This window comes from Rutidosis leptorrhynchoides, chromosome 3, assembly GCF_046630445.1.
Source record: "Rutidosis leptorrhynchoides isolate AG116_Rl617_1_P2 chromosome 3, CSIRO_AGI_Rlap_v1, whole genome shotgun sequence".
Taxonomy (NCBI): domain Eukaryota; kingdom Viridiplantae; phylum Streptophyta; class Magnoliopsida; order Asterales; family Asteraceae; genus Rutidosis; species Rutidosis leptorrhynchoides.
In genome coordinates, this window is record NC_092335.1 from 635,303,996 (window position 1) to 635,320,160 (window position 16,165).

General features: G+C 32.8%; 2 protein-coding genes across 2 annotated transcripts; one reads left to right on the forward strand and one right to left on the reverse strand.

Moving 5' to 3' along the window:
- Positions 1-1,541: 1,541 nt before the first annotated feature.
- On the forward strand, positions 1,542-3,535 carry LOC139899076 (uncharacterized). Its single transcript, XM_071881891.1, has 3 exons — positions 1,542-1,642; positions 2,796-3,053; positions 3,226-3,535. Exons 2-3 carry the CDS (start codon positions 2,810-2,812, stop codon positions 3,261-3,263), a joined length of 282 nt encoding a protein of 93 aa, XP_071737992.1. The 5' UTR covers positions 1,542-1,642; positions 2,796-2,809; the 3' UTR covers positions 3,264-3,535.
- A 1,838-nt stretch (positions 3,536-5,373) lies between these two features.
- Positions 5,374-8,002, reverse strand: LOC139899077 (pentatricopeptide repeat-containing protein ELI1, chloroplastic-like). Its single transcript, XM_071881892.1, has one exon. It carries the CDS (start codon positions 8,000-8,002, stop codon positions 5,444-5,446), a length of 2,559 nt encoding a protein of 852 aa, XP_071737993.1. The 3' UTR covers positions 5,374-5,443.
- Positions 8,003-16,165: the final 8,163 nt, after the last annotated feature.

Sequence of the window (16,165 nt, forward strand, 5' to 3'; positions counted from 1 at the left end):
GCAGGATCGTTCTCTGGCTGTTTTCAACCCTTCTTTGGCCACCACAATATTCAGCCTAGACATAATCGAACCTGAGACATCTTGTAAGCCCATGGCTCTAACCACTGAGATATCTTATGATGGTTTGACATCCAAAGTAGATCTCACCAAAATATTTTTGTCACTTTATATGTTGTAAAACATATCAGAGAACAAAAAAGTGACAAATAAATGCGATCAAGGCCTAGTGAATTGATCTACCTGTTCTTGACATGTCGGTGGTTTTTAACCGTAGCCTTCTTGCCCTAACCTAACCCGAGTCCAGGAACGCTTTTGCCTGGAATGAATGACTGAGGTCAAATGACACGTTAGACAGTAGCCATTCAAAAGGCCAAGTGACAAATTTGAACAATTTTGTATTTAAAAAATGACTAGTCTTTCAACTCAATTTATTAAGATTTCTTTTTTGAACATCAGATATTTATATACAATGGCTAGCAAAAAAATAGAGCCCAAAACAAATCAATTACAAAGGATTAAATTAAAGAGCCGATCGTTTAAACTAATGTTATGTCTCTATACTTAATTCAATGAATCGAATAATTCTAACATTATCAAAAATCACCTTATTCAAAAGGATTAATGCTAAAAAGTAAGTTATTCCCTAGCTTACTAATGCTCCAAAGTAACACAGCAACAATGACTTCCGATCGACCGTTATTGCAACTTGAATTAGACCAATCTTCGAGCCATTCAATCCACTCAAGCCACAATGTAGAAAACTGGAATGTTGCATTATTGAACAATTGATAATGATTGAACTATTGACCAATGATAATTATTATCATGTTTGCCATCAATTTTTTGTTAATTCTGTTTATATATTGTCCATTTTCCTGGATCAAAGCTATAAGAAAAATGATTTCTCCTTTTACCTAATCATACTATCTTTTCCTCCTTGGGAGGTGATACTTCCACCATGCAAATTTATTCTTCCACCATCATTTGATGCAGTTTTTTCAGTACTACCCCTTGATAAGTTGTAACAAAATATTTGTGTAAGCCTTTTATTAAGGGTATTATAGTACTTTATGGTGGATATAGTAAAAGTAATGGTGGAAATATTAATCCATTTTCTATTTGGATAAAACGTATTCTCTTTCCTCTTATGATTTGTTGGTATAAACAAGTGTCAATATTTAATTAGGTAGGATGATAGATAAAAAGATTAATTAGGTTGGTAAATCACTCCTCAAGCTACAAAATGTGCATTTTTTCTTAAAATACACCTCTAAGTCTCTAACCTTTTCTTATATTATTTTATATCGTATATTTTTACATTTTTATTCCGTATTTTTTACTCCTACTTGTTTAAGAATACTAAGGACCCGTTTGGCTCAAGTAATCACACGACGCGTGTCTAAATTCTGTTCCAATTCCGCCGGAATTCCATTGGATTCTTTGAGCCAAAAGGGCCTTATATTTTAGATGAAATGGAGGGTGAAAGATGCAATATCTTTTAACTTAAGGGAGCAAGTAGCTAATTATTTATGAAGTTACACATCCATGTGAACCAGACCCGCAGACCCTCTCAATCTGATTTCTTCCTTGAACGGCGTTTACACCGGCGACACTTTGACGGCCGTGGTTACATTTTTAATTGGTATATATATATTCTACAGTTTTATATTTTATAATTGAGTTAATTAATTATCTTAATCATCTACTCTTATAATCTATAGCTCAAAATAACGTTAATCATAAACTATATTAGATTTCATCTTGTGCATTTGGTCTCTGTCAGTTATATTGTAATTTGTTAAAGTAACAAACAAAGAACATGTTATAATTAAGTTTGCAACAGAAATAAAGGCATAAAGACATCTGATAAGCTGTTCACTAATCATTATAGACAGCATGCACACCAAGTGTTTGATATATTGCTCCAATGAGTTTGTAGTTGAATATAGTCTATGGTGTAAAGATAAGATATAAGCTTCATGATCTTGTACAGAAAATGTGAAAGGATTAACTAAGTCTCCATGTAATAGTGAGACAAGCATCACTTTTGTTGGAAATAATATATAATTTACGTTACCATTTCGTTGTAGACATAATGTAACGAAAAACCTTGTGTTGTAGCTCAATTGGTAGTGGCCTGACACTCTTTGTTAGAGTCAGGAATTCGACTCCCGGGGACTACAACATTGCACACAAGGTTATCCCCTGACCTTGAAATCCACCCAAGGTCGCCTCTCGTACATTGCGTTGCAGGGGCAGCGGGAGGGGGGTTTTACCGGCCATGCCCTCGGATTGGTCTGGCTTTCCTCGGGTGTTATGCATTGCGGGAGATGATCGCGTGGGTGGTTTAGTCCCCCTGGGCATTGGCGGAACTTGAACCCGACCTGAGATGGGGCGAAACTAATGAAAGGGGGTAAACACTAAATAAACCTTATATTTTAGTAAGAAAAATTAGTGTAAATGTGTTTTTTTTTCCAATTCGAGCTGGGGCGGATACCCGCCTTTGTCTTGTATATGTTCCGCCCCTGCCCCTGGGTGATCCCAAACTGCTGTTCAAAAAAAAATGTAACGAAGATCTAGGGAATAAGGAAAAGTTATTATGATGTTACCAAAAATGTAATTCTCTAGAATGATTGATGTTTAGATCGTTGACCAAACAAGCGTGAAATAGTCTCTCATGATCCGTCAATCTGTTATCTGTTCAAGGGATTTTGTAGTTACGCATTTGTGTTCTTGATGTTGGATTGTTGTTTTCAACGTGTTGTTGACTGTATATGGTTGATAAAATAATGCAGGTTATTGAGCTATTATGGGGAGTGAAGGCCCAAAGGATTCGTTGGACTGGAAAACCATAGGTGATTCAGCAAAGACTGATGCTGATGCTGGACCAGTTGTGAAAAAACGGCTTCCGAAAAAAATGAGACATATTCCAGACTACTATTTTCTTCCTCGTAGATCAATGCTTGCTAATATTGCAATTTATGGATCGTGCATTGTTGGTGGAATTGGAGCTGGGATGCTTACTGAAATCTGGATCAATAAGAAAGTTCAAGGTACTCAGCTCCTGATCTGTTGTCGTATTTTTTTAATTTGGGCAGTTGGAAATAGTTACGGTTAAGTATAAGAAACTCTACTACTTTTTTAGATTAATATCAATTATACTCTGTATTGCTTATGATATAGTTATTACTTATAAGTATTAAAATCTACTTTTACTCATTGCAGAGGATGGAAATGGTGTTCTTTGGGAATTTGATAAGTAAACTTCTTGCTAATTACCTATGCTCTTGCCAACTGCTATTTCCAAATTCTGGTAGAGATAAGGTATTTATAGATTAAAAAAAATATGGAATATTGTGCTACTAAAGCATGTCATAAGTTCTTCTAGGATCGGTTTGTCTACATCTTATTATTTCGATTAACTTGTTTCTTAGAATATTTATGGCAAAGATGTAAGATTGGTCTGGTCTGGTCATGTGTGATCAACTCTTTTAGGATGTGAATTGCAATTATCCGCAAGTGATATCTTTGCTTCCGATTTTTTTCTTGAACATAGGTAACTTTGTCTTCTTAGTTATAACCCAATTTTAGTAAAAAAGTAGAACAAGAAATGAATTGAGGATGCCAATGCATTGGAATGCACTTTGAGCGACTATTGACCCATTTTGACCGTTTCCATATTAACTGAATATTCTGAATTTATTCTATTAAGATTAAAGTGCAAATTTAACACAATTTGTAATGATTTTTCTTTAACGGTCTGAAAGCATCATTTGTATAGCCTAACTGTGCTATATGCACCCATTTAAACAAAAACATTTCAACAACAGTGCCTTTTATTAAAGGCACGAAGAAACTGTTTCGATTTACTCAACTGATTGAAACTTGATGGCATAAACTATAGGCTTTGGGTCCAAATCCAGTACTTTAGAATACAAAATGGTTACAGACTACCAACCAAGATGGTCATTCTTCATGCTTGAAATTCGGAAACGGCCAGGTTTGTTGCACGCATACCATCTGCTTTTCAAGGGCTTTGAAGCTCAGTGCTCGCAGCCTCACACCACCTATTTGAGACTCATGGGTACAGGAGTACAACACTCATGGGTATATTTAGCTTTTGGCCATAGATCATCATGTAAGGTCCAATACTAGTTGCATTAATGTGTAAACTTGAAGAAGATAACAATCAAAACTGGTATTGAACATAAGAAAGGTCAAGCAATATCCCAACTGGTAAAATATTTGAGTAACATTTAACATTGCTTCCAAGTCCAAACAATAAAGCTAAAGTTCGTAGCAATTTAACTACATGAAGCATGTATTGTTTTTAGAAAATTAACATAGAAAGTTTTATGTTAGTGTGTCACTTGTAAGTTTCATGCCCCTGCACTTATATCCTATTCATCGCGACCGTCGTCGTCACTCATCATTCTCATCATTAAGATTAGTATCATCATCTTATAAGGGAACTCTCACGCTTACATGAGATCATAAAGGAATTCTCACAAACACAATGCGTTTTGGGACCCTTATATGACACAACACGTTTTGGGACCCTTACATGACACAACATGTTTTGGGACCCTTACATGACACAACATGTTTTGGGATCACAGGCGGAGCATATGTTGCGGTCACACGACAGTTGAGTGTGCTCGGGAGAGTTCACTAATTGATGGGTGACCTCCTGGGAGAGTGGTCCTCATGTGTGGTCATCAAGAAAAAGTTGTGCGTCTGCAGAAAAAGCGGATAATATTGTGGTCATGGTAAGATAGGGTGTTATACTATCGTCAACCTTGTATTTATGTTTTTCAAGTTAACACAACAAAATTTAGAGATCCGAGCAATTATGTTTACCATGCTTCAATGGATTTCGCTACAGCATCGTTAATGCCTTGATGGCATAAGGTGCATCAAATATTGACACATCATTCATAAACTCGACCTTTAGTGTTTCATGGATCCCGCGTCGCCATATCTCCATGCTACTATAACCTTGTGGTTCTACCTCAACCAAAGATGGATATATGATTGCACATGTCTTGGTGTAAAAGCTTTTGTGGTTCTCTAATTCATATAAGTAGATATTATCAAGGCAAGGGAACACAACACTCCTTGAAGCATTCCAACCATTTCAATTTCACCATTTATAAGCCTTCACTAATAATGTCAAAATCGAAAACTATTACTTTCAAATATGATAGGTTCGACAAATTTACTACGTCGACGATACTTTCATTACCTCCTCCATGTTTAGGCACACAAAATGGAATTTTAATTACATGTGTCTAACATGAAAACTATCTCAAACATTAGAAAAACTATAAAGCAACAATAGTGAAAAAATAAAATGAATCCCTCCATGTATAAGTTGCATCTATAAGGAAGGCTGTGTGTAAAAGAAAAGCATAGAGTTACTAAAATGCTATAAATACATCAATCACCAGTAATCCTTACATGAACAAACACCATTTTTAAAATGATGAAACCGACTACGATCTCTCATTATAATCTCCCTCTCATATATTTTCGATATAAGCTTCATAACAGTATGACAATCATCACACGTTCTTAAATTCTTCACAACCCGAATTTCCTTCCAACAAGGGGTGCTCATGAGTCCAAACGCAACCGCAATCCTCTCACTATGATAACTAACCGAACCCTCTTTTTCTTCATCGTCTATATCATGAAGCACACAACCAGTATTCGGCTCATATCCTTCATCTTTTAATTTCTTCCCAATTTCAACTAAAAACGCATTAATTTGTAAAAACTGAGGATGCGAACTGTCTCCCGCCACAAACTCATGTACCACATTGTCCGCCTCAATCGAACTGAAACCGGGAACCTTGTGGACCCCACTTTCTATCATTAACTTTCGACATCTGTCAACATCCTTCCATCGACTCAACGATGCGTATAAATTTGACAAAAAAACATAATTTCCGCCGTCATGTGGGTCCAATTCCAACAACCGTTGAGTAACTTGCTCACCAATTTCAGTATTTTTATGTAAATTGCATGATCGAAGCAAACTTCCCCACACTACTGCGTTTGGCTTCAATGGCATGTTATTCACGAGTTCTAATGCTTCTAGAAGTTGACCCGATCGACCCAAAAGGTCAACCATACAACCATAGTGTTCAATCCCTGGTTCAACACCATAAACACTTCTCATTTGAGAAAAATACAATCTCCCTTCAGAGACTAATCCTGAATGACTACAACCACATAAAAGACCAACAAAAGTAACCCCATCAGGATTTAAACCTTCTTCAATCATTTTAACGAAATAACTTATCGCTTCGTTACCATAACCGTGCATCGCTAACCCTATAATAACGGAATTCCAACAGTAGCTGTTTTTCACTTTAAGTTTATGAAAAGCATCTAGAGCAGATGATATACTTCCACATTTACAATACATATCAATTATAGCGTTCCCTAAAACAACGTCGATTTTAAGTTTATTTTTCTTGATATAACCATGAACCCATTCGCCCATATCTAAGGCTCCAAGATGAGCACATGCTGATAACAAACTAACCATGGTTACTTCAGTGGGTCCCACCTTCTCACTTTGCATTACCTCAAACAAATGCAACGCTCTTCTGTACTCATGACACTGAACAAATCCGGTAATCATAGTGTTCCATGTAACCGAATTTTTAATGTTACCAGTTTTAGTAAACAATTCTTCAGCAGAACTTAAGTTTCCAGATTTACAATAACCATCTATCATTGCGTTCCAAGAGACTATATCTTTGACAGGATTCGAATCAAAAACAAAGAGAGCTGAATCAACGTCCCCACTTTTGGCATAGCAAGTGATCATAGAATTCCATGTAGCTGAATTCTTTTCAGGCATATCATCAAACAGGTTACGTGCATCTTGTACAAACCCATGTTTACTAAGTGCTGAAATCATTGCATTATTAGCCACAACATCCTTATGAGACATTTCATCAAACACCCTCTTTGCAGAACTCAAATTTCCTACCTTTGCGTAAAAATCCAACAACCCTGTTTGCAAAACCACGTCGTTATTCAAATTCAACTTGAATATCTGGCAATGAAGCGCTTGCCCTAGTTGAGTTGCACAAAAACTAGCACAACATTGAATAATCAAAGAAAGTAAATTATGACTAGGTCTCACATCACTATACTGCATTTGATTATAAAGAGTTACAAGATCTTCAAAATTATCTGTATTACTTGAATAACCGGATTTACTATACCCATCGATCAAAATATTCCAACATACCTCATTTTTTATAGGATTTTTGTCAAAAAGAAATCGTGCAGAGTCGATATCACCTATCTTAAAATAACTAGAAATCATTGAATTCCAGCTATATGAATCCTTCTCCAACATACTATCAAACAAACACCTAGCATCCTCTACAAATCCATGCTTACCAAGAACTGAAATCATAACATTACAAGCAACCACATCTCGTTGAGACATTTCATCGAACGCCTTCTTTGCACCATCCAAATCTGACACCTTTGCATATAAATCAACCAACCCAGTTTGCAAAACGACATCTTTACCAAACCCCAACTTACCCACAACACAATGAAACAATTCCCCCAATTTCCGATCACCAAATTTCGCACTGTATCGAAAAATTAAAGCAAACATACCGACATTGGGACTAATTTCATGATACATCATTCCATTGTAACAATTAAAGAAAACCATTAGGTTATTAGTAGATTCAAGTGATGTTTTAATCAGGGAACCCCATATTGATGGTTTCGCATATGATGAGGGTAAATTATATAAAAACTGTAATGCGTAATTAGGGTTATGAGAATGGTGACAGGAGTGTAAGAATGCGGTGATGATTGGAGTGGAAATGAGTTGAGTATTTGAGATGATTTGACCATGGATCTGGTGAAGGTGTTTTAGGGTTAACAATTTGTTGTTGTTTAGAATTGATAAAATGTAGGTGATGATAGAAGATTGGGGATGTTTGTATAGTGGTAGCATTTGAAGTTTGATTTGGTGGATGAGTCCGTTTCTCTCTTATTTGCCGGGAACAATTTGAACTCTTACTATTTTACTATTTTTATTACTTTTATAACTAAAAAAATAGACATTCAAGGTTTTGAGGGGAGTGACATGTACACAATCACTTTTTACACATACACAATCAAACATGCTTTACAGTGTTGTACTGTACAACACTGTAATACATGTTTGGTTGTGTATGTGTAAAAAGTAGTTGCGTACATATCATACCCAGGTTTTTAGTTGGGTTTGGATAAAAATCGAAGTACCCGTATAATGTATACAAATTGAAATGTGTGTAATTTTAAAAGTTGATCACGATTTTTAATAAATCATTTATTTAGGAAGATATATCAAACGGGGGATGATACTCACACACTAAGAATTGATCCACACACACCAACTTACTATTATACCCTTAATTTGTAATTATGAAGGTTCAACTCTCTAGATAAACTTAGGGTTATAACTGTCAATTTTGTGCTAAAAAGTATGGACGGATCAATTTTGGGTGTGTGAGCATCACCTCCCATATCAAAAGTTGGGTTAATATGGGAATTCGACGAATCCACTCATTTCAGGGAGACCACGAGTTTTGAAGGTAGTCTAGGGTAGTCACTAGTGAACTTTCGTGACTACAATGTGATTTTCGTTTTGCTGTTAGTTTCAAACTCAAGACCTCTAAGTATTTACACCCTTACTGTTTCTACACTTTCCAGCGAGCCTTATCGAATAGATAAGGTTGGGTTGTTCTAATCATGAAGGTAGATAACTATGATGAATATAAAGGGTTTATTGAGACGACCCGTCCTAATCCATAAGGACGAATACAATAACATATGATTACATCGCGAGGTATTTGACCTCTATATAATACATTTTACAAACATTGCATTCGTTTCTAAAAGACAAACTTTCTTTTCATCGAAAGTTGACGGCATGCATACCATTTCATAATACATTCAACTATAATTGACTTAATAACAATCTTGATGAACTCAACGACTCGAATGCAACGTCTTTTGAAATATGTCATGAATGACTCCAAGTAATATCTTTAAAAATGAGCAAATGCACAGCGGAAGGTTTCTTTAATACCTGAGAATAAACATGCTTTAAAGTGTCAACCAAAAGGTTAGTGAGTTCATAGGTTTAATTTCTATATAATAATCATAATATTTAATAAGCCACAAGATTTCATTTAATTAAATGTGCAGGATCATTACAACTGCAAAAATCATTCATACGATGAGTCGCCTGGTAACCGACCTTAACATAGAGCGCTTAAGATATCTGGCATCATACATTCCACTATTCAAATGTATGACAAGAACCCTTCGAAGTACTAAAGCATTTCCACTATTCGAAAATGGGGGTGGTTGGTTTTAACACCCCGTCAAAAATCCCTTTAACGGAATGTTAACTCTGGTCCCAGTGCTTGGCTTGACTTCTATGTAACAGCAATATTCTACAGCGGAAGCAATTAATACCTGAGAATAAAACACGCAAAAAAGATCAACAACAATGTTGAGTGAATCTACAGGTTTTAGGTAAACAATACAGTATGTTTAAGAAATACATTTCGAAAACGGTTATTAGTGAAAGACCACAAAGGTTCAATGTTAAAAGTTAGACAACTCCGTGTCCCATTTCAAAAGTTTGTTGACACTACCATGTCAAGTTTCAATCATTTGTAGACAATACTATGTCAAGTTTCAAATATTCGTAGACAATACCATGTCAAGTTTTATCTCATTTGTTCGTAAACCACAGTTTTAAATAATGTTGTATAGTATCTGAAAAACAGTTATCAGAAATATAGTTTAGTTTCCTTGACCACGAGATTTTACAAGTACAACTCCAAGTTGCGAAACGTTTGCATAATCTATGAGCACCTGAATACTAGCAATGACCCAAGTATAGAATCCACTATACCTGCCTTTACCTCATAAAAATGTTATACACTTGTACGAATGTATTATGTTCAAAGTAAACGCACCACAGTTTTTATAGCGGGTGAGGTTGTCAACCTAACGGATCCGTCCATCTAAATTGTGCCTACACCGATGGTATTTAAAGTATTCAAGCTAGAGGCTTTGTGTACAAACTCAATATGCAGATATAGTACTCGTGTCAATACAAAAAGCATTTGATAATATAAGTATAACAGCGTGTATTCTCATCCCTGAAAACATGTAAAAAGCGGGACTGTAGACTCACCTTTGAATAAAGCTCGGATTGAAAAGTGGACAATTTACTTGTACGGTTTATAGCCGAGTAATGCAACCTAAGTATATGTATTTAGGTTGGTCAATAAATATATCTTAAACAAGTGTGGTTTCATAGTATAAGTTGTCTTATTGCTCGAATCGACGCGTTTCAAAGTAGAAGTCAACATACAGTCAACTAATTCATGCAAGTCAAACAAAGTCAATCGAAGTCAAACCGAAAGTCAAACTTGGTCAAAGTTGTCAACTAAAGTCAACATCAGTAGGTTCATGTCAAATGTTGGTCAACATATCAAATCTAAGTCAAACAACACGTTTTAGATCATAATTGGTCAATTTCACAATTTCAGTTTATCGTTGTGCACAAAGTTCATGTACATGTAGCAAACTTAGCATATTATCTCATAGTACAAAATTCAAGTAAACATGGAAAACTCCAGATCATAAGTATACTCAAAATCGATTCCAAAAAGTCTGGCCAGGGTCTCATACGATAATTAAAAGTCAGGAATCAGAAGGGGTACATTTGGGGTTCACCAAGTCAGTTTCTGACCGCGCACTGATTTGGTTTTAGCTATAACCGGAGTTAGGAACATGCAATCGATACAAGACCAGTGTCCATAGTTCACAAACAAGTTAAAATAACACATATCAAAAATCGAGCAATTTTGGTTTAGCCAATTTGTACAGTTTATTCATGCAAATTGAACATTCAGTTTTTCAGCTCAAATCAGAATTTACATAAAGTATGGCCCTATTGTGCCCAATGCATAAGGTTTCAGAGATTGACATAAACTAACAATAAGTCACATATCATGTTAAAATTCATATTCCAGAAGCTTACATGTTCATTCAATAAACACAATCCACAGAGTATAAAACAGAGAGCAAATTACAGATTCGATTCTAGTTTCGCTAGTCACATTCGCACGCGATTAACCGAAGATCTAGATACAATTAGCCTATGATATCTACATGAAAGATGAATTAATTTTTGTGTAGATTTCGAATATGCAAGGCTTTAATCACAGAAGCTAACACATTTTATCATACAAGGTCGTTTTCATGCTAGTGCTGTATAAAACTACTTTTACACTAATTCAAGCATATCTCGGGTTTTACATAAGCAAACGATATGATATCCTAGTGTAAACTGAGTGTTTTTAAATTACCTATCCAATGGTATAAATTTCACAATCCAATTCGTGGTCTATCAAACCCAGATTTCTGATCAATCACAAAAACACAACGTTAATTTCAATTGGCCATAACTTGATCATCCGGAAATGAAATCAAGCGAATCCAAAGCCTAAAATCAATAGTTTTTCGCAAGAAATCTAATTATAATATAATATCATACAATTGAAAAATTAAAATTACTGTACACATCAAATACAAATTCGGTTTTCGCATAAAACAATCAAGACGAGCAATTTATCGCATCTAGTATTCATCAAACATCAAGACTTGAGCAATAGACAACCTAATCCATGAAACCTTAATAACAATCTGATTTTAGAGATTAGAGTTTATGTGTTTATATCTTTGATCACAAAATCGTTTATACAAACGCGTAGAGAACGATGCAAGCAACAATATTGATCAAAGAAGCAAAAACAAGAGATCAAAACTTGATGGAGATCGTAGGGATGAAGGTATGGGATTATTTGGTGTGTATGGGGCTGAAATCATGGAGCAAGAATGATAGGAAAAAGAATGGGACATGTTCTCTTGTTACTTAGAAATTAAGAGAATATAGTTAGTGTCCTAAACAACCAAAAGTCAACAAACATGGGCCTAAACTAATAGTCAACATGCATTGGCTACTCATGGGACCAAGGATGATGAGGTATGAGGTCATGGCCATGTGGCCTCGGGCTCGGGTCTCGGGCTCGTTTTGTGTAAAAGCTCGTTCGCGCGTGGTTCGTTTCGAGTGCCATTAACCGTACCGAATCTCCGGAACGTTAACTAGTCGTTGAAACAAAATCACCGTGTTTAATTCATTAAGTAAATAATAAATTAAATTTCTTTCATAAGTTCAATAATTATTAAGAATAATTATTCTATCGTTTTTCTGAGTTCCGTTAACTGAAAAGTTTTCTAGGCGATTAACTTTAATCGTATCGTTTCTAGTTTAATTCGTCAACCGAATTAAGTTCACTAATTAATATAACATATTAATTCAAGTAATTCACTAAGGATTAAGTACGCATTTAATTACTTTAAATACGAAAAAGTTTCACGTAGCCACTGTTAACTATTCTGGAAAAAAAATTGGCGTATGAAAATTGTATGATTTAACTAACGATCGTCAAGTATTTAACGGAAGTTTTAACGGAAAAACTCGGGTTGTTACATTGGTGCACGTAGATCTACCTTTAGGATTCACGTCAATTAGTGTTTTTCATTAATTCTTAGGTTACCAAGCATAATAATAATAAGTACAGATATCTGGTATAACAAAACAATCGTAGAATGTAGTTTCATGAACTTGTGCTTATTTTGTAAAACATTTATAAAAGCAGCGCATGTATTCTCAGTCCCAAAAATATATATTGCAAAAGCATTTAAAAAGGGAGCAAATGAAACTCACCATATTGTATTTTGTAGTAAAAATACATATGACGACATTGAAGAAGTATAGGGTTGGCCTCGGATTCACGAACCTATATCATTTAATGTATATTAATACATATATTTGTAATCGAACCAATTTATATATATTATATCTTAGTTCATATGTTGCATGTATTTAATTTGTATATATTTAAAATGATCCATATTTATACATGCAGATATCTTAATATGTATATTAGTATTTTATCAATAATTTATTATTTGTAATATTTATAAAAATAATGTTAATATGTTTAGTATATAATTATGTGTAATATAAGTATAATATTTATTTGTTATAAAAATAATAATTAAAATAATAATGATAATTAAAATAGTAATGATAATAATAATGTTAATAATAATAAAAATGTTTAAAAGTAATAATAATTATAAATAATAAATAATAATAATAATTATTATTATAATACTAATATGGATACTAATAATAATAATAATAATAATAATAATAATAATAATAATAATAATAACAATAATAATAGTAATAATATTAATAATAATAATGATGGTAATGAAAATTACCTCATGTTAATCGGATAAAAAAAAATGGCTCAGTCGGGTCTCGAACCCGAGACCTCTCGAATAACACTATCACCCTTCACTCCCACGCTGTTTCTGTCTTTCTTATAATACACTCAACTCGTTTTTAATTAACCCATTCATGTTATCCTTTTCTTCCTTCTTCCTCAAAATAACTGATCGATCAGATAGCTATCAATCCTCAAAACATGAATTTTAAATATTTCCAGATAATCCTAAATCGTTATCACCTGTTTATTTTTAGTCGAAATCGAAAAGAAGGAAAAAAAATTATACTAAAAACATCCACAGCAGCTTCGCTGCTGTCGCAGCCCTTTTTGAAAAAATAATAATTTTGTTTTCAATATCACGTACGTTTTTAGATGATTCTTATAACACAAACTTGGTTTTAAATGATTCAATAAAGCTTTGTGAATCCTTAATTAAAACAGAAACACTAAATTAAAATCAAATTTCATGAAGAACCTAAAGTTTGACTTTTTATGAATAAACTTTGACTTCGAAAATTGAAACTCGATACTAAAAATTAACAATTGAAACTTACCAGATAGATTAAATAGAAGTTTTTAAATAGAACTGCATCTATAAAATCTGAAATTGGTTTTGATTTCAAGGTTTGGCTAAAAAAATCACGAACAGAGGTAGTGACCCGTTTTCAAAATTTCAGTTTAATTTTCAAATGAATTTCAGTTGTTGCTGTAATCATAATTTAAGATGAAGTGGAAGGGGTGAATGGTTTACGTTTAACTAGCTAATCACTTGTTTTATACAGAATATGGGTGTCGACATATTTCCCACAAGAACAGAAGAAATAATAAAAAATAAATAAAAAATTTGAAGTGGACTGCTAACAAACTTTTTGTTTGTGCTCATTGATTTGATTCGTTTTGGTACCAGTTAATGACAGAAGATCAATTTAGCTATAGTTCGATGGGTATATAAAAAAAAGGGATTCTGATTCTATCCTATATTTATATACGATTTTTTATTTACAATTATAATTTAATAAAAATAATTCTATTATTTATTAAATCACAAAAATACTAATTATTGTTTTGTTAAGATAACGTAATAATAATATTAATACTAATTACCCTAGTAATAATAATACCAATAGCTGTAATGATATTATTAAATATAATATTAGTAATTTGTATTATCGATATATAATAATAGTAATAATAATGTTAATAATTATCTTTATAATATTAATACTGATCTCATAATATGTATTTTTATATACCAGTATATATATCTGTATATCTCTATTTATTATCTGTGTTTGTATATTATATATATATTTATTTATAGGTTATAATTAATCTTGTAAATATAGTTATAATATGAGTACTCTTACTAATAAAAATACAAATTTATAATATAGTAATAATAATATTATTAATGATAATGATAATAACTACTATAAAATATATACCATAATATTGTTAATAATGATAATACTAATAATACCAAGTATAACAAATTACCTATAACAAATTTCATATTATAATTTTAATAATACTAATATTAATAATAATGGATGTGCTAATCATATAACAACTATAATTAAACTTGTAATTATATTTAATATATAAATATTACTATCTATTAATTATGTATTTATATGATAACATTTATTGAATATTTATTTACAATATAATAACTATTGATAGCAATATTATATATATATATATATATATATATATATATATATATATATATATATATATATATATATATATATATATATATATATTTATGTTTATTCTTTTTAATAGTAACATATTTATTCTATTTATTAGTTTACATTTTTAATTCAAATTGATTGATTAAAGGTATTTTATTAATCCAAAATATTATATATATATATATATACTTATATTTATATATATTTTTAAATATTTGTTATTCACGAGTGTTCGTGAATCGTCGAGAACAGTCAAAGGTCTAATGTATACATGAACATAGTTCTAACATTTTCGAGACTCACTATTACAGACTTTGCTTATCGTGTCGTGATCATATAAAGATTAAGTTTAAATTTGGTCGGAAATTTCCGGGTCATCACAGTACCTACCCGTTAAAGAAATTTCGTCCCGAAATTTGATCGTGGTTGTCATGGCTAACAATAAAAATGTTTTCATGATGAATATGAGTTGAAAATTAGAGTTTTATCATCAGTGAGTAATATGGATAAAACAATTCATTTATGTGAAGAGTACGAGTGAAGCTATCACAAAAGAGTGATATGAAGAAATAACGATTCGTCTTAACTTTTGACGTAGCCAGGGTTGAATTTAGAAATTAAGGTGCGTCTTAACTTTTGACATAGTCACTGTTGAATTCCGGAATTCAAGGGATTTAAAAGAAAATCTTCGAAATCTAAAAGATTTGATTCTTCGGCAAATAAGGAGATTAAGATATCTATAATAAAATACGGTGATCTGCCTCGATTACTCTGTCTGATATTTCCATTATAAATTAAACTCCTCCGTTCCATTATTCTCACCATTCCTGTACTTTCTTTCTTAGTTCATACATCCAAAAGATTGTGAAAATGCTTAGTCCAGTTCTAATCCTTGATACTTTCCTAACCTTCATATCTGTCATTCTTCTTTTCAATCTTCCACCAGAAAAATTTGTTTACTTTTACTTTTACCCTGGGGTGATACTATTCTTAATTATACCGTGTCTTTATATTGTTATTCGTATTAATATCCACGATTTGTAACTTCCG